General features: G+C 37.8%; 1 protein-coding gene across 2 annotated transcripts in view; it reads left to right on the plus strand.

The window, feature by feature from the left end:
• Window positions 1-24,833, plus strand: part of PLOD2 (procollagen-lysine,2-oxoglutarate 5-dioxygenase 2) — a 120,514-nt gene that overhangs the window by 70,674 nt on the left and 25,007 nt on the right. For both annotated transcript variants that reach the window (XM_088840001.1, XM_088839998.1), the window contains exons 5-8: window positions 575-687; window positions 3,773-3,836; window positions 5,066-5,163; window positions 23,463-23,564. In XM_088840001.1, coding sequence (XP_088696127.1) covers window positions 575-687; window positions 3,773-3,836; window positions 5,066-5,163; window positions 23,463-23,564 — 377 coding nt within the window. The remainder of the gene's footprint in view (window positions 1-574; window positions 688-3,772; window positions 3,837-5,065; window positions 5,164-23,462; window positions 23,565-24,833) is intronic.

Consider the following 24,833-nt stretch of genomic DNA (forward strand, 5'->3'; position numbering starts at 1 on the left):
TTCAGTCGTGTCCGACTCTGTGTGACCCCATAGACGGAAGCCCACCAGGCTCCCCCTTCCCTGGGATTCTCCAGGCAAGAACACTATACTACCATATGTAAAATAGATAGCTGGTGAGAATTTGCTGTGTGACTCAGGGAACTCAAACCATGGCTCTGTGACAACCTAGAGGGGTTAGATGGAGTGGGATGTGGGAGGGAAGTTCAAGAGGGAGGGGACATATGTATACCTATGGCTGATTCATGTTGATGTATGGCAGAAACCAATACAATATTGTAAAGCAGTTGTCCTTTAATTAAAAATCAATGAATTAAAAAATTAATTTGGGGAATATGTTTATTCAAAGAGAGTCCTTTATTTGCACTTGGTAATAAAAACATTTTCTGTTTGAATTTACATATGAAACAAAGGACACTCAATAACATACTTCTCTCATGGTGAGCTGTGAAATTCTAAACTATGGATTAGGACTAATAGCTTTACAAACCTATGCAACTGGTCTATGAAATTAACATAGACATGAGTTTTGGTCTTTGAATTCTAAATCCTCTGTTCATTCTCTTTTCTATTGCAGGATTTATTGGTTATGCTCCTTATATCAACCGTATAGTTCAACAGTGGAATCTCCAGGATAATGATGATGATCAGTTATTTTACACTAAAGTTTACATTGATCCACTGAAGAGGGTAGGTAATAGCTCTCACTTTCAATGTAATGTCTGGGTTCAAGTGGCTTCTGGCACTCCAGTCATTGCATCCATATTCTGGGCAATTTTACAGGCAGAATAATAAATATGGGGCCATCTCAGTTGTGTCAACTCTAAGGAGCCTATCTGGAAGTCTCACAAAATACTTTCTTATACTTTTCTTTGATCAGAACATATTTATTTGGCTACACATAATACGGAAAGGGTTCCCTAGTGGCTCATTCAGTAAAGAATCTGCCTGCAATGCAGGAAACCAAGGTTAGATCCCTGAGTCAGGAAGATCCCTGGAAGGAAATGGCAACCCACTCCAGTATTCTTGCCTGGGAAATCCCATGGACAGAGGAGCCTAGTGGGCTACAATCCGTGGGGTCGCCAGTGTCAGACATGACTTAGCGATTAAACCACACACCACACCATATCACAAAATACAGAGGAGTTTTGTTCTTTATTTCAAGCACATGTATTCTACTAAAAATCTGAATTCTCTTATTAAGGGGAAGAATGTTGGAAACAAGAGCATCTTGTGTTAAACCCTAAGGACAATATTCCTGAGATTGATTTAAACAGAACTTTGGAGAAAAGTAAAAACAAAGTTCTTTAATTTGATAGTATTTTCAGTATAATTACCTAACATAAGTTAATGTTCCATAAGTTTATTTTGTATAATCAATACAGTTCTAAAATTTATTCAGTTATGTGTTTCAGGGTACTGTCATTAGGAAACAAGCTTTTTTTTTTTTAAGTATATTTTAGAGTGAGTTTGCACTGTGTCTGCTTTTGTATTTTTGATAAATACTATCTAAATATTTTAATTAGATACTTCTTAAGAAACTTTATTCTTAATATATATATATATTTTTTACTGTCTCTTATGTGCCTGACACAACCAGCCTGAGGACTTTATCTCTCATTCGAGAGGAGAAACCTACTCTTGGCATGAGTGCTAGCCCTTGCAGCTTGATGCCTGTCTTTCTGAGTGTAATTCCACAGTGAAAGTGTTCTGAGTGTTATTTAATTGTTTTTGCTTTAGGATGCTTCCTCTGAAATCTCACTGCTAGGTCTGTAGTATTTTTAGTTGTGTAAATCCTATTTATGCTTTCCCTAGGCATAAGATTTAATGTGGCTAGCATGTATCTTAGTCTGCTTGGTTTGCCATAACAAAATATCATAGACTGGGTGGCTTAAATGACAGAAATTGTTTTCTCAGAGTTCTGGAGGCTAGATGTCTGATATCAGGGTGCCAGAATAGTTGGATTCTGGGGAGAACTCTCTTCCTGCCTTGTAGATGGCAGCCACCTTCTTGCTGCATTCCACATGGTGGAGAGAGAGATAAGAAATAGAGAGTGAACTTTGGGGCTTGAACATATGAATTTTCAGGGAACACAAACATTCCCTGTAATAGCATGAAAAGACAATTCCAGGAATATTATTTCAGAGCAATGTAGCTGAAAAATTGGTCCACTGAGAATAAGGTTGTAAAGTAGATTAATGTTTATGATTAGGTTGTCTTCCAGGGAATAAGTGTCTTAATTTCATGACTGCAGTCACCATCTGCAGTGATTTTGGAGCCAAAGAAAATAAAATCTGCCACTGTTTCCAATTTTTCCCCATCTGTTTGCCATGAATTGATGGGACCGGATGCCAAGATCTTAGTTTTTTAAATATTGAGATTTAACCCACCTTTTCTCTTTCTTCTTTCTCCTTCATCAAGAACCTTTTTAGTTCCTCTTCACTTTCTGCCATTAGATTGGTATCATCTGCATAGCTGAGGTTGTTGATATTTCTCCCAGCAATCTTGATTCCAGCTTGTGATTTATCCAGCCAGGCATTTTGCATGATGTGCTCTTCATATAAGTTAAATAAGCAGGGTGATAATATACAGCCTTGATGACCTCCTTTCCCAATTTGGAACCAGTCTGTTGTTCTATGTCTGGTTCTAACTGTTGCTTTTTAACCTGTATACAGGTTTCTTGGGAGACAGGTAAGGTTGTCTTGTATCCCATCTCTTTAAGGATATTTCACAGTTTGCTGTGATCCAAACAGTCAAAGGCTTTAGTGTAGTCAATGAAGCAGAAGTAGATGTTTTTCTGGAATCTCTTTACTTTTTCTTTGATCCAACAGATGTTGGCAATTTGATTTCTGGTTCCTCTGCCTTTTCTAAATCCAGCTTGTACATCTGGAAGTTCTCGGTTCACATAACAAATACTAGCTTGAAGGATTTGGATCATGTGAAATGAGCTAGCATGTAAAATGAGCACAGTTGTCTGGTAGTTTGAACATTCTTTGGCATTGGCTGTCTTTAGAATTAGAATGAAAACTGACCTTTTCTAGTCCTGTGGTCACTGCTGAATTTCCCAGATTTGCAGACATATTGAGTGCAACACATTAACAGAAACATCCTTTAGGATTTTAAATAGTTCAACTGGGATTCCATCACCTCCACTAGCTTTGTTCATAGTAATGCTTCCTAAGGCCTACTTGACTTCACTTTCCAGAATGTCTGGCTCTAGGTGAGTGACCACACTATCATTTTTATCCATGTCATTAAGACCTTTTTTGTGTAGTTCTTCTGTGTATTCTTGCTACTTCTTCTTAATATCTTCTGCTTCGGTTAGGTCCTCACCATTTCTATCATTTATTGTGCCCATCTTTGCATAAACTGTTGCTTTAGTACCTCCAGTTTTCTTGAGATCTCTAGTCTTTCCTATTCTATTGTTTTCTTATTTCTTTGAATTGTTTTCAGTTAAGAAGGCTTTCTTATCTCTCCTTGCTGTTCTCTGGAACTCTGCATTCAGTTGGGTATATCTATCCTTTTCTCCTTTGCCTTTTGCTTCTCTTCTTATAAACCTGTTTTAGCAGTCAGGCAGATGATACTGCGTAATAATAATACCCAACCTCAATGGCTTAATATAACACATAACATGGGTCTTTCTGAAGAAGTTTATTGGAATAATTTGTGTTTTGGATCTTTATATTACCCCAAAGAACAAACTATATCAACATGATAGTGTTGTTTGCTGTTTCTATTGTCATTTTAAATATTTTTTTTCCATTTTTATTTTTAGGAAGCTATTAACATCACATTGGATCACAAATGTAAAATTTTCCAGACCTTAAATGGAGCTGTAGGTATGCTTCCTAAATAGTGGGTTACTCATGTGTGCAAATTAACACCAGTGTTTTCAACTGTTTATCCTTTTTTATATTCATTTTGGAGCTATGACTAAGGATGACATGTAGGTATTGCAACTATTAAGCAAAATATTGGAGTTAAGCTGAGCTGGATATAAATACATTCAGTTAAAATCATTTCCTAAGAATAGTACAGAAAGATAAACTTCTGCCCTTAGGTAACTTAAACTTTAGTGATTTACCACTGGGGACTCTAGATACAGTTTTAAATTAATTACATTTTATTATTACAGTTTTCAGTATCAGCTTTTAATATTGTGAATTGCTCAGCAGTATTAAATTATTTTAACCTAGGTTAAAGATAACTGGTAATGAGACACGTATACTGTGGAGTGTGGTGTATGTGTGTACATGCCTGTATATGTTTTCCTGGTAGACATGTATTTAGATAAAAATACATGAATACATTCAATTTAATTAACTGATACATTAAAAAATACATTGATGCATTAATGCATTAATGCCTCACAAATTAAAAATATATTGCAATTCAATATACTTCATTAAGGCAATTCATAAATTAAAAGATTCTTAGAGTGGAAGGCGTTTAGTTCTGAGTGCTCTGGAAATATGAGGAAAGGAGCCTGAAAACAAAAGTCATGTTTCTGCTCCTTGTTCAGTTCCTCGTGCTGACTTGTGTATTCCTGGAATTAGCATTAGGCCTGATTTTCAAGAACTGGAAGTACTATCAGTGATGGCCAGTTGTAGAAACCTAGCTTATGCCTGGCAGTTTTCTACTTGCTAGGCGTACATTGTTATCTTCATAGTAGCCTAGAAAAGCAGGCAAGAATCCCATTTTACAGATGAATAAATTGAGGCAATAATTTAATTCATTTGGGACTACATCATTTTCAAAAGACAGACATTATTCGAAGATGCTTTCTTTCAACCAAGACCTCTTAGTGTCTTAGCAGTTCAGTTTGTCAGCACCAGGTTGGAGAAGGTTAGGTGCTTAGCATCTGCATCTGTGTCAATGCTGTCCTTCATTTTGGATATCTGTTGACTTGAAGCAGGCAAAGTTTCTAAAAGTGTGGCACTTGGAATAGCATACATGAGAAATTTTATAACAAGCTAAAGTGTATAGATAGATATATACACGTATATGTGTATATGAATACATACATACACATTTTAAACGACTAAAATCTGTCTTTTTTCAAATCCAGATGAAGTCTTTTTGAAATTTGAAAATGGCAAAGCCAGAGCTAAAAATGTATTTTATGAAACATTACCAGTGACGATTAATGGAAATGGACCTACCAAGGTGAGTCACAGTGGAGACCTTTCTCTGTTTCTTTATTTCTCGAGGATAGAGTACAGAGAAGTATATATTGACAGAATGACTTCTTCCCTTCCTTCCCCCTTTCCCCTTTCTTCCCCTCTCCCTCCTTCCCTTCCTTCTTCCCCTCCCCCTATTTCCTTCTCTCCCACCTTTTCCTCCCCTTCTTCCTCCTTTAATATCTTTAAGAGCCTTGATAAATAACAAGGTTCTACTGTGGTGTTGGAGAAGACTCTTGAGAGTCCCTTGGACTGCAAGGAGATCCAACCAGTCCATTCTAAGGGAGATCAATCCTGGGTCTGGAAGGACTGATGCTAAAGCTGAAGCTGCAATACTTTGGCCACCTCATGCGACGAGTTGACTCACTGGAAAAGACTCTGATGCTGGGAAAGGTTGGGGGCGGGAGGAGAAGGGGACGACGGAGAATGAGATGGCTGGATGGCATCACCGACTCTGTGGACATGAGTTTGAGTGAACTCCGGGAGTTGGTGATGGACAGGGAGGCCTGGTGTTCTGTGATTCATGGGGTCGCAAAGAGTCGGACACGACTGAGTGACTGAACTGAACTGTATAGACAGGAATACTCAATACCCAGTGATAAATCATAATGGAAAGAATATTAAAAAAAATAGTGTGTATTCATGTTTAACTGAGTCACTTTGCAGTACAGCAGAGGTTGCCACAACGTATTTTGGTGCCAACAACCTACTAGTTTCATTCCTTTACCATACTGTGTTATCTGATTTCATTCAGATTAATCAAACTGATTATTTTTTCCTTGGGAGACTGATACCTTTCTATTCTATTTGTAACACATTTCAGTTTAGTATTTAATGTAACAGCTTACTTGAGAGTGAAGAACATTTCCTCAATACAGAGTATCCTCTCTGAATAAATGTTGAAGTTTATAAGGATTCATTTGTTTCACTTGAGTCATTATTGTCAAAGTTAACAGCTGTGTTAATGTTGGGGTATAACTGTATATCCAGAAAGCTTCCTCTTGAATTTATGATGGATTATAATCGAAAGACATAATTTTTCTAATGAAATTTTATATGCTTTTCAAATATATATAATTGAGCTTGCTGAAAGTGTTACTGACTGAAAAATCTGTAATGAGTTTGTATTTCTGGTATCCAATTAAAATGGAAATATGAATTGTTTTGTAAATACCTATATATATATATATATATATACACACACATACACATATATACATACACATACATATATATATATACACACAAACATACACATATATGGTTAGTGATATTGTGCTTAAAACAATATTCTGGGATACCAAGATGATTCCTGGATTACCCATAAGTACATAGAAAAGATATTATTAGATAAATTTGCATTGTGGGAAGAGAGATCAGAGATGAGGTCTGCTATTTCAGAGGAGTGAGAAGCCTGAATTCCAATAAAAGCTATATGCATGGGAAGACAGTCAAGGAAAAGCACACATTGGCAGCTTCTCCACCATGAACATGGAGAAAGTAGATTACCCTTCTCTAGTTACTTTCCACCTTGCTTTTCATCACATTCCAGCCCTCCTACAGAACCTTGGCTGTGGACTCCTTTTTCTGTCTGATAACAGTTTTCCCAGCTCTAGTATCTCCTTCTCCTCAACATTTTAAAGACATCAAGTCTTTCTCTTCCTATGAACCCAGCCAACACAAACTGTAACATCCTTCTCAATCTACATTGCTTCCCAGAAATGTAGGACATTTTCCTTCCCTCACAGCCACACTCTTTAGAGACTATTGCTCTTCCCACCACCCAGGAATGGCTCCTGCCAAAGTGTTGTGTGTGATATCCTTGTTGAGTAGACACTAAGGAGCTCTCATTTATCTTTTATCCAAAGATAACATTTGATGATGTTCATCCCATTTGGTTCAATTTTAAATACTTCTCTTTGCTTCCATCATGCTCTGCTGGTTTGTCTAATAACTTTCAGGCCATTCCTCATTCTTCTTTAGTCTCTGTCTTTCATATACATATATATATATATATATATAAAATTTATTTTCTTATCTTTGACTGTGTTGGGTTTTCATTGCTGTGCACGCACTTTCTCTAGTTGTGTCGAGTGAGGGCTACTCCCTAGTTGTGGTGCTAGAGCTTCTCATTGCAGTGGCTTTTCTTGTTGCAGAGCACAGACTCTAGGCACATAGGCTTTAGTAGTTGCAGTGCAGAGGCTCAGTAGTTGTGGCTCTCAGGCTCTAGAGCTGAGGCTCAGTATTTGTGGCGCACAGGTTTAGTTGCTCAGTGGCATGTGAGATCTTCCCAGACCAGGGGTTGAACCTGTGTCCCCTGCGTTGGCAGGCAGATTCTTAACCACTGAACCACCAGGGAAAGTCCATTAATATAAATTTTTAAAATTTAACACTTTGTGTGGTGAAATTCAGGGGTCCGATGGTCCTCTTCCTGTATTGTTTTAGTTAAGTATTCTGTAGGTATAGTCGGAGACATTCTTTTTTCTGTATTCTTAGGTAATCTGCTTCATTCCCAAGTCAGCAAATCTCTTAGTGCTGATTATTTTCAAATCCTTGTAGCTTCTATCTTTCCTGGGCTCTGGGTTTGAATGCCCAATTGTTAGATTTATCTGTGTGTCAAGGCCTGGAGCTCAAGACCTTCAGTTCTTTCCTTCTTCTACCCAGTTGATTAGCCACAACCTGCTCTTAGTTTCACAGCATCATCTTTCAAGACTTGAAATAGCTCAACTGGAATTCCATCACCTCCACTAGCTTTGCTAGTAGTGATGCTTTCTAAGGCCCACTTGACTTCACATTCCAAGATGTCTGGCTCTAGGTCAGTGATCACGTTATCATGACTATCTTGGTCGTGAAGATCTTTTTTGTACAGTTCTTCTGTGTATTCCTGCCACCTCTTCTTAATATCTTCTGCTTCTGTTAGGTCCATACCATTTCTGTCCTTTATCGAGCCCATCTTTGCATGAAATGTTCCCTTGGAATCTCTAATTTTCTTGAAGAGATCTCTTGTTTTTCCTATTCTGTTGTTTTCCCCTATTTCTTTGCATTGATCACTAAGGAAGACTTTCTTATCTCTCCTTGCTATTCTTTGGAACTCTGCATTCAGATGCTTATATCTTTCCTTTTCTCCTTTGCTTTTCGCCTCTCTTCTTTTCACAGCTATTTGTAAGGCCTCCTCAGACAGCCATTTCGCTCTTCTGCATTTCTTTTCCATGGGGATGGTCTTGGTCCCTGTCTCCTGTACAATGTCACGAACCTCCGTCCAGAGTTTATCAGGCACTCTATCAATCAGATCTAGTCCCTTAAATCTATTTCTCACTTCCACTGTATAATCATAAGGGATTTGATTGAGGTTATATCTGAATGGTCTAGTGGTTTTCCCTACTTTCTTCAATTTAAGTCTGAATTTGGCAATAAGGAGTTCATGATCTGAGCCACAGTCAGCTCCTGGTCTTGTTTTTGCTAACTGTATACAGCTTCTCCATCTTTGGTTGCAAAGAATATAATCAATCTGATTTCGATGTTGACCATCTGGTGATGTCCATGTGTAGAGTCTTCTCTTGTGTTGTTGGAAGAGGGTGTTTGCTATGACCAGTGCATTCTCTTGACAAAACTCTATTAGCCTTTGCCCTGCTTCATTCCATGCTCCAAGGCCAAATTTGCCAGTTACTCCAGGTGTTTCTTGACTTCCTACTTTTGCATTAATTGAGCTATTTCAAGTCTTGAAAGATGATGCTGTGAAAGTGCTGCACTCAATATGCCGGCAGATTTGGAAAACTCAGCAGTGGCCACAGGACTGGAAGAGGTCAGTCTTCATTCCAATCCCAAAGAAAGGCAATGCCAAAGAATGCTCAAACTACCGCACAATTGCACTCATCTCACACGCTAGTAAAGTCATGCTCAAAATTCTCCAAGCCAGGCTTCAGCAGTATGTAAACCGTGAACTCCCAGATGTTCAAGCAGGTTTTAGAAAAGGCAGAGGCACCACTGATCAAATTGCCAACATCCGCTGGATCATGGAGAAAGCAAGAGAGTTCCAGAAAAACATCAATTTCTGCTTCATTGACTATGCCAAAGCCTTTGACTGTGTGGATCACAATAAACTGTGGAACATTCTGAAAGAGATGGGAATCCCAGACCACCTGACTTGCCTCTTGAGAAACCTGTATGCAGGTCAGGAAGCAACAGTTAGAACTGGACATGGAACAACAGACTGGTTCCAAGTAGGAAAAGGTGTACGTCAAGGTTGTATATTGTCACCTTGCTTATTTAACTTCTATGCAGAGTACATCATGAGGAACGCTGGGCTGGAAGAAGCACTAGCTGGAATCAAGATTGCTGGGAGAAATATCAATAACCTCAGATATGCAGATGACACTACCCTTATGGCAGAAAGTGAAGAGGAACTCAAAAGCCTCTTGATGAAAGTGAAAGAGGAGAGTGAAAAGGTTGGCTTGAAGCTCAACATTCAGAAAACAAAGATCATGGCATCTGGTCCCATCACTTCATGGGAAATAGATGGAAAAACAGTGGAAACAGTGTCAGACTTTATTTTTTTGGGCTCCAAAATCACTTCGGATGCTGATTGCAGCCATGAAATTAAAAGACGCTTGCTCCTTGGAAGGAAAGTTATGACCAACCTTGATAGTATATTAAAAAGCAGAGACATTACTTTGCCAACCAAGGTCCGTCTAGTCAAGGCAATGGTTTTTCCCGTGGTCATGTATGGATGTGAGAGTTGGACTGTGAAGAAAGCTGATCGCCGAAGAATGGATGCTTTTGAACTGTGGTGTTGGAGAAGACTCTTGAGAGTCCCTTATACTGCAAAGAGATCCAACCAGTCCATTCTAAAGGAGATCAATCCTGGGTGTTCATTGGAGGGACTGATGCTAAAGCTGAAACTGCAATACTTTGGCCACCTCATGCGACGAGTTGACTCACTGGAAAAGACTCTGATGCTGGGAAAGGTTGGGGGCGGGAGGAGAAGGGGACGACGGAGAATGAGATGGCTGGATGCCATCACCGACTCTGTGGACATGAGTTTGAGTGTACTCCGGGAGTTGGTGATGGACAGGGAGGCCTGGCGTGCTGTGATTCATGGGGTCGCGGAGAGTCGGACACGACTGAGCGACTGAACTGAACTGAACTGAACTGAACTGCTCTTAGTTTTGGCTGTAGTTGCCTCTCTCTTCCAATCCCCCTGGAGAAGTAAATGGCAACCCACTCCAGTATTCTTGCCTGGGAAATTCCACGGATGGAGGAGCCTGGCAGGCCACAGTCCATGGGGTTGCAAGAGTCGGACACGACTGAGCAACTAAACCAACCATCCAATCCAAGAGCTATACCTTCTAACTCTGTGCATGGTGGTTTGACTAATTTTCTTAGAGTCAAGAGCAACTTTTTAGTTCAGGCCACCTGCAGCCTCCCACCAGTAACAGTCATCTGCCAGCAGCTTGAACCTACAGTATTCTGCAGAAGCAAACACATTACTCAACCTGTGTGTGGCCCTCTGTAGTCTTAGCTATGAAGTTCCACATTCTCAACTTGTTTTGTAAAGTTCTTTTTTTTTTCCTTTGAAGTTTGCTTCTGGTTTAGGGGTCCCTGGTTTACCATCCCATCTCCTCCCCCACTCCTGATACTATAATATCTATACATCATTTCTCCTTCTCATTCTCTCCCTCAACTCCTGCCATACTGAGTTAATTTAAACTTTGCAAACGTTTCAAGTTTCCTCTGTCTGCAAGTTTTCTGTACATGCACATCACTCATTCTGGAATCCTCTGACCCTAATTCCTGTCTGCTGTACCCATCTATTAAGTGCTATTCATCTTTTGCGTGTGCTTAGTCACTCAGTTGTGTCTGACTCTTTCGTGACCCTTTGGACAGAATCCTACCAGGCTTCTCTGTCCATGGGACTCTCCAGGAAAGAATACTGGAGTGGGTTGCCATGCCTTCTTCCAGGGGATCATCCCAACCCAGGGATCGAACCCATGTCTCCTGTGTCTCCTGCATTGCAGGTGGATTCTTTACCTCCTGAGCCATTCATCTTTTAGGTGTCAGCTTAGTCTTTACTCTTCAAGTTTCCTACATGCCTTTATAATATCTGGAATTTGTCTATCGCAGAACCACACACCTTACAGGGACAGGATTGACCTGTTTTAAATTTTTGTCTCTTACTGGGTCTCTAGCCTAGAATAATAGAAATCGTATCTATCCTGTTCACTTTCTGTTTTGCCAGGCTTCAGCACATGTGCAGCATATATTAGTCTTTCAATAAATTGTGATTGAACGTCAAGGTCTATAAAGAGTCCAGTGACTTAGCATTATTCTTGGGAATAGTGAAGTGGATTTTTTTCTGTCAGGGCAAAATATTCATGCAGTATGTGTGGATCCCTGTAACTGTCCCTAGACAGATAAATGAACTTCTACAGCCAGACATCTATAACTAAATAGTGTGCTATTTCTCCTTGGTCATGTAATACTTGAATCAAACTTAAATATCTTTAAGAGTGCGGTTGGTCCCCAAAATTAGCTATTTTGAGTGAGGCCTGATAGTCAGTAATTTCATTGTATTCACCAGTTTTTTCCAGATTTCCAGGGTAATGCTGATAGTTTTACAAAGTGATTAAAAGACTTCTCATAAGAAAACTAGCTCTAGTCCTTAGTCATTGAGAAAGTTCTGTATGCACTAAGAAATTTTAAGTCTTCTGAGCAACATTTTTAGTTTGGGCTCTCTGTTTCTGACATTTCAAGCAGTATGATGATCCCATTATATTTTCTGTGACATGACCTTATAGTTCTATTTGGCAGCAAAAATGAAGTAATTTTTATTGTAAAATTATATTTGGTATAATATAAAATTTGAGAAAGGATTATATAAATGAGCATTCAAACCAGTGCCTTCAAACTAATGCCAATACTTTATTTAGTAATATGTTAAAAAATATCATATTTTACCCAGGATAATGAAGAACAGAGAAAGCAGATTACTCTTTTTAGATACACCAGTTTTATTTAACCATCATAAAAGATGAAAGGATTTTTATATAGTTTGTAAGTAAGCTTTATTATTTTATTTAGTAAGGAATGATTATAATGTCAGTGATTTTGAGCCATAACCTCATGAATGTTAATATTTAAACCATTTTTATTTAAAAATGTGCGTAATATATAAATGATAAATTGTTGATAATGTGTTTATAGACCAAATTATGTAAAGATGAGTTTATTTCTTATTATCTTGAAATTTCATGCTATTAGGAAGAACAACTTTTAAATTATAAATAATTTTAAAAATCACTTATAATCCCACTACATCTCATTTTGTTTTCATTCATAGTTGCTTTCAGTCTTTATGTCCTTGCAATATGTACCTTTAAACATTCATATTTTTCATTTGTTTTCATAGTGATGTATAAACAACTTTATTGCTTTTAAATTAACATTTTATTTGAAATATGTTTTTTATTTATTCTACATAATTGTCTTCATACTTGTCTAGGTATAATCTAGTATAAATCAGTTTTTAGATAGAAACCATGACTTCTGGTTTGAAGTTTTGCTTTTTATTCTTGAAACTTATTTACTGTTAGTAACACATCATCAGATGCTTATTTTAATTCCTAACTTTTTTCTTTTAAATAGCAGATTATGTACTTCTTAAGGTAAATCATTATGAAATTGGTAGTATTTTTATACAAACAGAAGTTAAACATAATAAAAGCAGATCATCTAATTTGCACATGAAAACAAGTTATTTCAGAAATGAATTTGATCTGCAATAAAAATAGGGACTCTAATTTTGTGCATATAAACCTCAATGCTTGGGTCACTATGACCTTGAATACTTGGGTGACCTGAAAAAAAATGAAAGAAAAAAGAAAAGATTCAGTTGGAAAAGTTTCTCTGCCAGTGACATGACATCACCCTTGGAAATGTTTCGATATTGTGAAAACAGGATTAAGAAAGCACTACCACCTAGTAGCCGGGGACTTCCTGGAACAGCCTAACTACATAAACAGTTCTCTGCACTTTCCAAAGCTGCCAGCACAAATGTCTGTGATTTTTGATGAAGAAAACAGATGTAAACAGAGGGTAAGGGTGATGGGTAACCTCTGCTTGTGTGATGAGAGATCCAAAAAGAGAGAGATTTCCAGTCTTAGTGATCTTTGAAAATCAAATAGACGTAAAAAGTAAAAAAGTTATAGAGTTTTAATTCTGAAAACTAAATGTAATATCTTTTATGCTCTAACCTTTTAAAAAAGATATTGATCATTTTCATATTCACCAAGGGGTCCTAACAGACTCATCAATAATTCATGAAATAAATATTTAATTTCTTATGAGATTTCTGAGATGAGGAAGGTGCCAGTCTTTATATATAGGTGGGAATTTTAGATATGTACAACCATGGGGGGGATTTTTTTTTCTTCTAAAGAAATTATTTCCCAGGATATTTAAAACAAAACTATGTATTTCTCACCAGCTTTAAAAAAAATCCTTTTAGAAATAATGCTTAATAGAGAACCCATTTAAACATGAACCTCTATTTTTAACTCAAAATCATAATGTTATATAGGACATGAATAATTAGAATTTGCACTTATAGTTTGACAATAGTAAAATTTTGTTTCTGTTATAGAAACATATTCAAATCATTGTATTGATTCTTGAAATGTCATTAATGAATATCATAACTACATATTTTCTGCCTTGTAATTTGTTTCTTGACTTTTCATGTAGTACAAGAGGGATGTGAATGAGTTACTTTTCCATGTCTTATGATTGTGCTATACAGAATAATGTGACTGTCTATAATATCTGTAAAACACAAAGGTTTTCTCTTTGTAATTATACTGAACTTGTTTCAATAGCCTTTGCTTCAGTTTTCATAAATAGAAATATTTGAATGGAATACCAAATATTTGAGAGGAATCAGATAAATAGTACTGAACTAATTTCTTTATTCTATACCATAAGATCTCTTTTAAGGTCTTCAGTTCAGTTCAGTCACTTAGTCATGTCCGACTCTTTGCGACCCCATGAACCGTAGCACGCGAGGCCTCCCTGTCCATCACCAACTCCCAGAGTCCACCCAAACTCATGTCCATTGAGTTGGTGATGGTGTGCATATATCTTTTTGAATTAGTGTTTTTGTTTTCTTGGAAAAAATATCCAGACAGGGAATATGTGCATCATATGTTAGTTCTGTATTTCATCTTTTGAGGGACCTCCCTCCTGTTTTCCATAGTGGCTGCATCAATTTGCATTCTCAGTAGCATTGTATAGGGGTTCCCGCTTTTCTTCATCCTTGCCAATATTTGTTACTTAATGTTTTTTTGATAGTAGCTATTTTAACGGGTATCTCATTGTGGTTTTGGTTGCATTTACCTCATGATTAATTTTGTTGAGCATTTTTTCATGTGTCTGATGGCCATTTGTATGTCTTCTTTGGTGAAATATCTATTCAAATACCCTGCCTCTATTTTCATTGGATTGGTGTTTCTTTTTTTTTCTCTTTTTGATATTGAATTGTATGAGTTCTTTGTATATTTTGGATATTAACCCCTTTTTGGGGCATATCATTTGCAAATTTCTTCTTCCATTCAGTGGGTAGCCTTTTTGTTTTGTCGATAATATTTTCATGTGCAGAAGTTGTTATATGTGCAAAAACTTTAAGTTTGATTTAGTCCCATTTGTTCATTTTGCTTTTGTTTTCCTTGCCTGAGGAGGCATAACCAAAAACCACTGCTAACATCAATGTTAAAAAGCATACTACCTATGTTTTCTTCTCCAAGTTTTATGGTTTCAGGTCTTAGATTTAATTCCTTCATCTGTTTTGGGTTCTTGTTGTATAATATATGGTATGAGAAAGTAGTCCATTTTGGTTCTTTTGAATGTAGCTGTCCAGTTCTCCCAGCACCATTTGTTAAAAGAGGCTGTCTATTCTCATTGTATATCCTTGCCTTCTGTGTCATAGATCATTAACCACAAAAGTGTAGGTTTATTTCTGGGCTGTCTATTCTATTCCTTTTATCTATGTGTCTGTTTTCATGTCAATACTATATTGTTTTGATTACTGTCCTTTGGGGTATAGTGTGAAACCGGGGAGTACAATACTTCCAGTTTTATTCTTCTTTCTCAAGATTGCTTTGGCTATTTGACCTGTTTTGTTGTGTCATATAAATTTTAGGATTATTCTAGTTGTGTGACAAATGCTATGGGCATTTTGATAAGAATTACATTGAATCTGGAGATTGCTCTGAGTAGTATGGACATTTTCACAGTATTAATTCTTCTAATCTGTGAGTGCAGTTTATCTGTTCATTTAATTGTGTCTTCCTCAGTTCCTTTCCCCAATGTTTTATAGTTTCCGGAGTACAAGTCTTTCACTTCCTTGATTAAATTTATTCCTAGGAAATTTATTCTTTTCTATGCAATTGTAAATGAAATTTTTTTTTTAAATTTCTAGTCGATTATTATTAGTTTATAGAAATGCAATAGATTTCTGTGTTTTGTTTGTATCTTGTAACTTTACTGAATTCATTTGGTAGACTTAATAGTTTTTTGTGTGGAGTATTTAAAGTTTTCTATATATAGTACCATATATATATATACAATATATATATATTACCATATATAGTTTTCTCTATATAGTACATGTCATCTGCAAACAGCAGCAGTTTCAATTTGGATGAATTTTATCTCATTTTCTTGCCTGATTGTTCTGGCAAGGGCTTCCAAACTATGTTGAATAAAATCGGGAAGAGTGGGATCCTTGTTTTCTTCCTAGTTTAGAGGAAATACTTTCAGCTTTCATCACTGAATATGACATGAAGCGTGGGTTTGTCATATATGGCCTTTAGGTTGAGGTACGTTTCCTTTGTAACCACTTTATTGAGAGTTTTTGTTGTAAAATGGATAATGAATTTTGTCGTTTTTCTGCATCTCATTATATGATTTTTATCCTTTATTTTGTTAATGTGGTGTTTCACATTGAGCGATTTGAATATATCGAACTATTCTTGTGTTCATAAGTAAATCCTACTGGATCATGATTTATAATCCTTTTAATGTGTTACTGAAGTTTGCTGATATTCTGTTGAAGATTTTTGTATCCATGTTTATAGGAGTAATTATCTATTATTTTCTCTGTTTTCATAGTGTCTTTGATTTTTATATCAGGGTAATGCTGGCCATGTAGAATGAGTTTGAAAGCGTTCCTTCCCCTTCAGTTTTTTGAAATAGTTTGAGAAAAATAGGTATTAAGTCCTCTTTATATGTTTGAGAATACCCTTTTTTTACCCCCTCACTTTTTGTGTGATTTTAGATGTCAAGTGAGTCCTTTGATAGAAGCATGTATATGCAGCTTGTTTTTCTTTTAATCCATTCAGCCACCCTATTTTCTGGATTTGAACATTTATTCCATTTACATTTAAAGTAATAATTGACAGACATGTACTTATTACAGTGTTGTTCGTTGTTTTCTGGTTACTTTTGGTATTCCTCTCTGTTCATTTCTTCTCTCTGTCCCTTATGATTTGGTTACTGAGTTATGTTTGTGTTACTTCCTCTTTATCTTTTGTGTATCTATTATATGTTTTTGATTCATGGTTACCATGAAGTTCTTATATAGTAAATATCAGTATATTTTAAGTTGATCATTGCTCAACTTTGGCTGTATTCTAAAAACAGTACATTTTTACTCCCCTCTGATACATTTTATGTTTTTCGTGTCTTAGTTAACATTTTTTATTTTGTACATTGTTAAATAATTATTGTAGAGAATATTTGATTTTACTAGTTTTGTATTTTAACCTTCATACTAGCTGTATAGTTGGCTGATCCATTACCTTTACTATATCTTTGGCTTTACTAGTGGTATTTTTCTCTTTTATAATTTTCATATTTCTGGTAATGTTCTTGTCTTTTCTGTTTAAGGAAGATCCTTTAACATTTCTTATAAGGTTGGCTTAGTGGTGACGGACTCCTTTACCTTTTGCTGGTCTGGTAAACTCTTTATCTCTTCTTCAATACTCAATGTTAACTTCACCAGATAGAGGTTTTTGGTTTTGTTTTTCTTTTCAATACTTTGAATATGTCATGCCATTCCTTGGCCTACAAGTTTTCTGCTGAAAAATCAGCTGATAATCTCACAGGGTTTATTTTGTATGTGACAAGTTTTTTTTGTTTGTTTATTTGTTTTGTTTTTTTCTGCCCTTCAGTTCAGTTCAGTCACTCAGTTATGTCTGACTCTTTGTGACCCCATGAATCGCAGCACTCCAGGCCTCCCTGTCCATCAGCAACTCGCGGAGTTTACTCAAACTCATGTCCATAGAGTCAGTGATGCCATCCAGCCATCTCATCCTCTGTTGTCCCCTTCTCCTCCTGCCCCCAAACCCTCTTAGCATCAGGGTCTTTTCCAATGAGCCAACTCTTCACATGCGGTGGTCAAAGTATTGGAGTTTCAGCTTTAGCATCAGTCCTTCCAATGAACACCCAGGGCTGATCTCCTTTAGAATGGACTGGTTGGACCTCCTTGCACTCTAAGGGACTCTCAAGAGTCTTCTCCAACACCATAGTTCAAAAGCATCAATTCTTTAGGACTCCCCCAGTGGCTCAGATGGTAAAGTGCCTGCCTACAATGCAGGAGACCTGGGTTCGATCCGTGGGTTGGGAAGATCCCGTGGAGAAGGAAATGGCAACCCACTCCAGTACTCTTGCCTGGAAAATCCCATGGATGGAGGAACCTGGTAGGCTATAGTCCATGGGGTTGCAAAAAGTCAGACACGATTGAGAGACTTCACTTTCACTTTCAGCTTTCTTTATAGTCCAACTGTCAAATCCATACATGACCACTGGAAAAGCCATAGCCTTGTCTAGAGGGACCTTTGTTGGCAAAGTAATGTCTCTGCTTTTTAATATACTATCTAGGTTGGTCATAACTTTCATTGCTGCCCTTAATACTCTCTTTAACTTCTGACATTTTGATGGTAGTGTATTTGTGCAGGTCCCTTTGGATTGACATTATTTGGAATTCTTTGGGATTCCTAGACTTGAATGCATTTCCTTCACCAGTTTAGGGGAATTTACATCCATTATCTCTTGAAATATCTCTGTCCCTTTCTTTTCCTTCTGGGAATTCTATTATGAAAATGTTAAAATGCCTATTGTGCCCCAGAGGCTCCTTAAACTATCCTCACTTTTTAAAATTCTTTTTTTGTTTTGCTGTTTTGATTGGGTGATTTCCTATTAGCCTGTCTTCCATATTGCTGATCCTTTCCTCTGCATCATCTAATCTGCCTGTGATTCCCTCTAGTTTCTAACTTAGCTCCATTTCATTTAATTCTTTTTCTGAGGTTTTGTCTTGTTCTTTTATTTGGAACATACTTCTTTGTCTCTTCATATAAACTAATTTTCTATTTCTATGGATTAGGTAGATCAGCTATTATCTCCTGGTCTTTAACAAGTGACTTTTTATAGAAGGTGTCCTGTGGGGCCCAGTAGTGTGGCCCCTCCTGGTCACCAGAGCCAGGTACTCCAGGAGTGTCTTCTATGTGGGCTGTGTGCATACTCCTGTTATTGCTGACTTGCTATTGCTTTGGGTGTATTAGTGTATGGGGCTCGTTCCCAGTACATCCAGCTGTAAGACCTGGCCACAATCTGCCAGCTCCTTTATACTCAGAGAAAGTTTCAGATCCGTGCCCCTCAGGTCCATGCCCAAAATTTAATAAATAAATTCCTTCTTGTATGACCCAGGCACTTTTCTAACTGCTGCCTCTGCACTGGGATTTGCAAAGAGTAAATCTGTGCCTGCACCCTTTAAAAGCAGTCTCAGTTTCCTACAGGCTTCTGGCTCTCCCACATGTAAGCCCCTCTGGTTTTAAAGCCAGATACTATGGTGGCTCATCTTCCTGGTGCAGGTCTTCTAAGATGGGGAGCCCAATGTTGGGCTTGGGCCCTTGGCCCTTTGGAGAAGACCCCTAGAGCAGTGATACCCCTTCTGCTTGTGGATTGTTCCACTGTGGGCACGGATTCTGACTAAACTGCATCTCTGCTCCTCCTACCTGTCTCATTGTTGCTTTTTCTTTTTATCTTCAGTTACAGAAAATATTTTCTGTTAGTCTTATGGTCATTCTCAGAGATGGTTCTCTCTGCTGCTGCTGCTGCTAAGTTGCTTCAGTCGTGTCTGACTCTGTGCGACCCCATAGGCTGCAGCCCACCAGGCTCCCCCACCCCTGGGATTCTCCAGGCAAGAACACTGGAGTGGGTTGCCATTTCCTTCTCCAATGCATTAAAGTGAAAAGTGAAAGTGAAGTCGCTCAGTCGGGTCCGACTCTTCCTTACCCCATGGACTGCAGCCTACCAGGTTCTCCGTCTATGGGATTTTCCAGGCAAGAGTACTGGTGTGGGGTGCCATCGCCTTCTCCAATGGTTCTCTCTATGTAGTTGCAATTTTGGTGTATGGGGGAGGTGAGCCCAAGATCTCCCTACTCTGCCATCTTATTCTGCCTCCCCTTCCCACTCTAGTTTATTATTGATAGGGTTTGTGGGGTGGCTCTAATTAGAACTTATTCTAGATCTATTTTAATCTACAGGCTTTCTTTTCCTCAAGTCAGTATTCCAGAATCACTGCCCAGAAACCTGGGTTATAGTGAGTACCATAGTTTCCCAGAAGAGTTTAGTGCCTTTTGGTGATAAAGTATATACAATATTTGTTTTATATGGTGATGGTGGTAAGAGGTCACCCTGGCACTTACCCATTCACTGTACATGTGTAGACTGAGCCTTTAAGCATATTTATATTATTACTAAATTATTTTTCACATAATTGCTTTTATTTGTTTTGATTTATAAGCTCCATTAGCTCAATTAAAACTGTGTTAAATTGTTTGACATATTTCCTTAATGGTGTCTCTTATTTTTGATATAATGAAATGTGACTTTTATGACATATAATGCATTTGTTTTTTGCATTCCAGTCCCCTATGATGAAAACGACATCTTTTTTGGGTGTTAGTTCTAAAAGGTCTTGTAGGTCTTCATAGAACTGTTCAACTTCGGCTTCTTCAGTGTTACTGGTTGGGGCATAGACTTGGATTACTGTGATATTGAATGGTTTGCCTTGGAAACGAACAGAAATCATTCTGTCGTTTTTAAGATTGCATCCAAGTACTGCATTTCGGACTCTTTTGTTGACCGTGATGGCTACTCCATTTCTTCTAAGGGATTCCTGCCCACAGTGGTAGCTATAATGGTCATCTGAGTTAAATTCACCCATTCCAGTCCATTTTAGTTCACTGATTCCTAGAATGTCTATGTTCACTCTTGCCATCTCCTGTTTGACCACTTCCAGTTTGCCTTGATTCATGGACCTAACATTCCAGGTTCCTATGCAATATTGCTCTTTACAGCATCGGACCTTGCTTCTAGCATCAGTCACATCCACAGCTGGGTATTTGTTTTGCTTTGGCTCTATCCCTTCATTCTTTCTGGAGTTATTTCTCCACTGATCTCCAGTAGCATACTGGGCACCTACCGACCTAGGGAATTCCTCATTCACTATCCTATCATTTTGCCTTTTGATACTGTTCATGGGGTTCTCAAGGCAAGTATACTGAAGTGGTTTGCCATTCCCTTCTCCAGTGGACCACATTCTGGAAGTCAAGAAACACCTGGAGTAACAGGAAAATTTGGCCTTGGAGCACGAAATGAAGCAGGGCAAAGGCTAATAGAGTTTTGCCAAGAGAATGCACTGGTCATAGCAATCACCCTCTTCCAACAACACAAGAGAAGACTCTACACGTGGACATCACCAGATGGTCAACACCGAAATCAGATTGATTATATTCTTTGCAACCAAAGATGGAGAAGCTGTATACAGTTAGGAAAAACAAGACCAGGAGCTGACTGTAGCTCAGATCATGAACTCCTTATTGCCAAATTCAGACTTAAATTGAAGAAAGTAGGGAAAAACCACTAGACCATTCAGATATGACCTAAATCACATCCCTTATGATTATACAATGGAAATAAGAAATAGATTTAAGGGTCTAGATCTGATAGATAGAGTGCCTGATGAACTCTGGACAGAGGTTACTAACATTGTACAGGAGACAGGGACCAAGACCATCCCCATGGAAAAGAAATGCAAAAAAGCAAAATGGCTGTCTGAGGAGGCCTTACGAATAGCTGTGAAAAGAAGAGAAGCGAAAAGCAAAGGAGGAAAGGAAAGATATAAGCATCTGAATGCAGAGTTCCAAAGAAAAGCAAGGAGAGATAAGAAAGACTTCCTCAGTGATCAATGCAAAGAAATAGAGGAAAACAACAGAATAGGAAAAACAAGAGATCTCTTCAAGGAAATTAGAGATTCCAAGGGAACATTTCATGCAAAGATGGGCTGGATAAAGGACAGAAATGGTATGGACCTAACAGAAGCAGAAGATATTAAGACGAGGTGGCAAGAATACACAGAAGAACTGTACAAAAAAGATCTTCACGACGAAGATAATCACAATGGCATGATCACTCACCTGGAACCAGACATCTTAGAATGTGAAGTCAAGTGGGCCTTAGAGAGCATCACGACGAACAAAGCTAGTGGAGGTGATGGAATTCCAATTGAGCTATTTCAAATCCTGAAAGATGATGCTGTGAAAGTGCTGCACTCAATATGCCAGCAAATTTGGAAAACTCAGCAGTGGCCACAGGACTGGAAGAGGTCAGTCTTCATTCCAATCCCAAAGAAAGGCAATGCCAAAGATTGCTGAAACTACCGCACAATTGCACTCATCTCACACGCTAACAAAGTCATGCTCAAAATTCTCCAAGCCAGGTTTCAGCAATATGTGAATCGTGAACTCCCAGATGTTCAAGCAGGTTTTAGAAAAGGCAGAGGCACCACTGATCAAATTGCCAACATCCGCTGGATCATGGAGAAAGCAAGAGAGTTCCAGAAAAACATCTATTTCTGCTTCATTGACTATGCCAAGGCCTTTGACTGTGTAGATCACAATAAACTGTGGAAAATTCTGAAAGAGATGGGAATCCCAGACCACCTGACCTGCCTCTTGAGAAACCTGTATGCAGGTCAGGAAGCAACAGTTAGAACTGGACATGGAACAACAGACTGGTTCCAAATAGGAAAAGGAGTACGTCAAGGTTGTATATTGTCACCCTGCTTATTTAACTTATATGCAGAGTATATCATGAGGAACGCTGGGCTGGAAGAAGCACAAGCTGGAATCAAGATTGCCGGGAGAAATATCAATAACCTCAGATATGCAGATGACACCACCCTTATGGCAGAAAGTGAAGAGGAACTCAAAGGCCTCTTGATGAAAGTGAAAGAGGAGAGTGAAAAGGTTGGCTTGAAGCTCAACATTCAGAAAACTAAGATCATGGCATCTGGTCCTATCACTTCATGGGAAATAGATGGGGAAACAGTGGAAATCATGTCAGACTTTATTTTTTTGGGCTCCAAAATCACTGCAGATGCTGATTTCAGCCATGAAATTAAAAGACGCTTACTCCTTGGAAGGAAAGTTATGACCAACGTATATAGCATATTCAAAAGCAGAGACATTACTTTGCCAACCAAGGTCCGTCTAGTCAAGGCTATGGTTTTTCCCGTGGTCATGTATGGATGTGAGAATTGGACTGTGAAGAAAGCTGATCGCCGAAGAATTGATGCTTTTGAACTGTGGTGCTGGAGAAGACTCTTGAGAGTCCCTTGGACTGCAAGGAGATCCAACCAGTCCATTCTAAAGGAGATCAATCCTGGGTGTTCATTGGAAGGACTTATGCTAAAGTTGAAACTCCAATACTTTGGCCACCTCATGAGAAGAGTTGACTCACTGGAAAAGACTCTGATGCTGGGAGCGATTGGGGGTAGGAGGAGACGGGGACAACAGAATGAGATGGCTGGATGGCATCACCGACTCAATGGACATGAGTTTGAGTGAACTCCGGGAGTTGGTGTTGGACAGGGAGGCCTGGCGTGCTGTGGTTCATGGGGTCGCTGAGAGTCGGACACGACTGAGCGACTGAACTGAACTGAACTGAATGCATTTTTTGGCATTTCTAGACAAAGCTTGCTTTCATTTATGATTCACAGTCTGGACAGAACTTCGTTCATTGTATATCTCTAGGTGACAAATATTTGTAGAATTATTAAGGGGATGTACCTAATGCAGAAAACATGCTTTGAAGTTAGAGGTTTATAGACTGAAAGTACATTAATGGGAAAGTCTTACTTTTGTTAATAGTGCAGTTTTCCTTCTTTTCCAGATCCTCCTGAATTATTTTGGAAACTATATACCTAATGCATGGACACAAGATAATGGCTGCACTCTTTGTGAAGTGGATACAATTGACTTGTCTGCAGTAGATGTGAGTGGAATTGACTCTGGATGAAATGTAGTAATAAAAGTATATTTTCATGAAATGCAATGGTTTGTAAAATAAAAACACATTATTTTATAGTATTGATAATTTGGTAGATAATAGAGTTATAAATCTAAAGCATGATGACAGAAAATTGCTGGATATGTGTATTTCTAGAAAAAACAGATAATAATTGACCCCAATTGACCCCAGTAAAAGGGGCTTTGTTGTTAATATTTACTAGCTTGCTATGAGTGGGAATTCTTGTTTTTAGTCTTTAACTTGGTCAAAGGATTGAGGAAAATAATGGTTATAAGGCTTCAGTATTTGTACTGACTAATTTTATCTGTGCTTGATTTTCAAATTTTATGATGTAAAAATAATAATAAATAACTAAGGACTGTTTTAGTATTTTATATATAGTAACTCATATTAATTTTACAAATCCCATAGGTTTGACTGAGGTTTACAGATGAGAAAACTGAGGTACCTTCACATTAAGTAACTTACTTAAGGCATGCAATTTTTTTTTTTTGGTATTGGAAGTGTGATTTGAATTTAGGCAATCTGGTTCCAGACCCTATAATTTTGACTACTGTTCAAAATTGCCTAGATGTCACATATATATTATATGCCAGGCATAGTGCTACTTATACACATGTATCATACAGAATTATAGCCATAGTTTACCATTTATACTTTGAAGATAAACATGCAATTGGAAGTAATTATTATTTATGTTTAAAATGTTTTTGCATCCTTCTTCTGTCATCAGAGCAGTTTTAGGATATCCTGTAGTAATATTTTTCTTTCAAAAAAATGGCTCTTATAATTTGGAAGACTATTAGTGTATGAACAATGGGTTCTAAGGATAATTTTCTCATTAAGATGATTATTTCCTTTACTTACCATAGTTTTGTTGAATATCTACTGCATGCCAGATAAGTGCAGACACAAATAAAATTCCCCTTAATATAGTTCTGGTGACTTCTGGACCCATGCAAATTCAAAATAATCTCACTGTAAAGTACTCAATGTCCTGAATTAAGTAGTTTCTGTTTTTATCACTGTTTGAAAGGGAGGATAAAGAGTAATTTGTTCATATTTAGGAGCTTCTGAAGAGAGCCCTCTTTTACTTGAAACTAAGATTTTTTTGGCCAGTCTCTGAAATAACAAGCTGAATGTTTCCTATCTGGAAAGAAAGCCAGAAAATTTCTGAATGAAGCTGCATCATGAAGATGTTTAAAAATTCATCCTGATCTTTTTTTCAAAAAA

This window comes from Moschus berezovskii, chromosome 1 (assembly GCF_049115385.1).
Source record: "Moschus berezovskii isolate FMDL1 chromosome 1, NW_MosBer_1.0, whole genome shotgun sequence".
NCBI lineage: Eukaryota > Metazoa > Chordata > Mammalia > Artiodactyla > Moschidae > Moschus > Moschus berezovskii.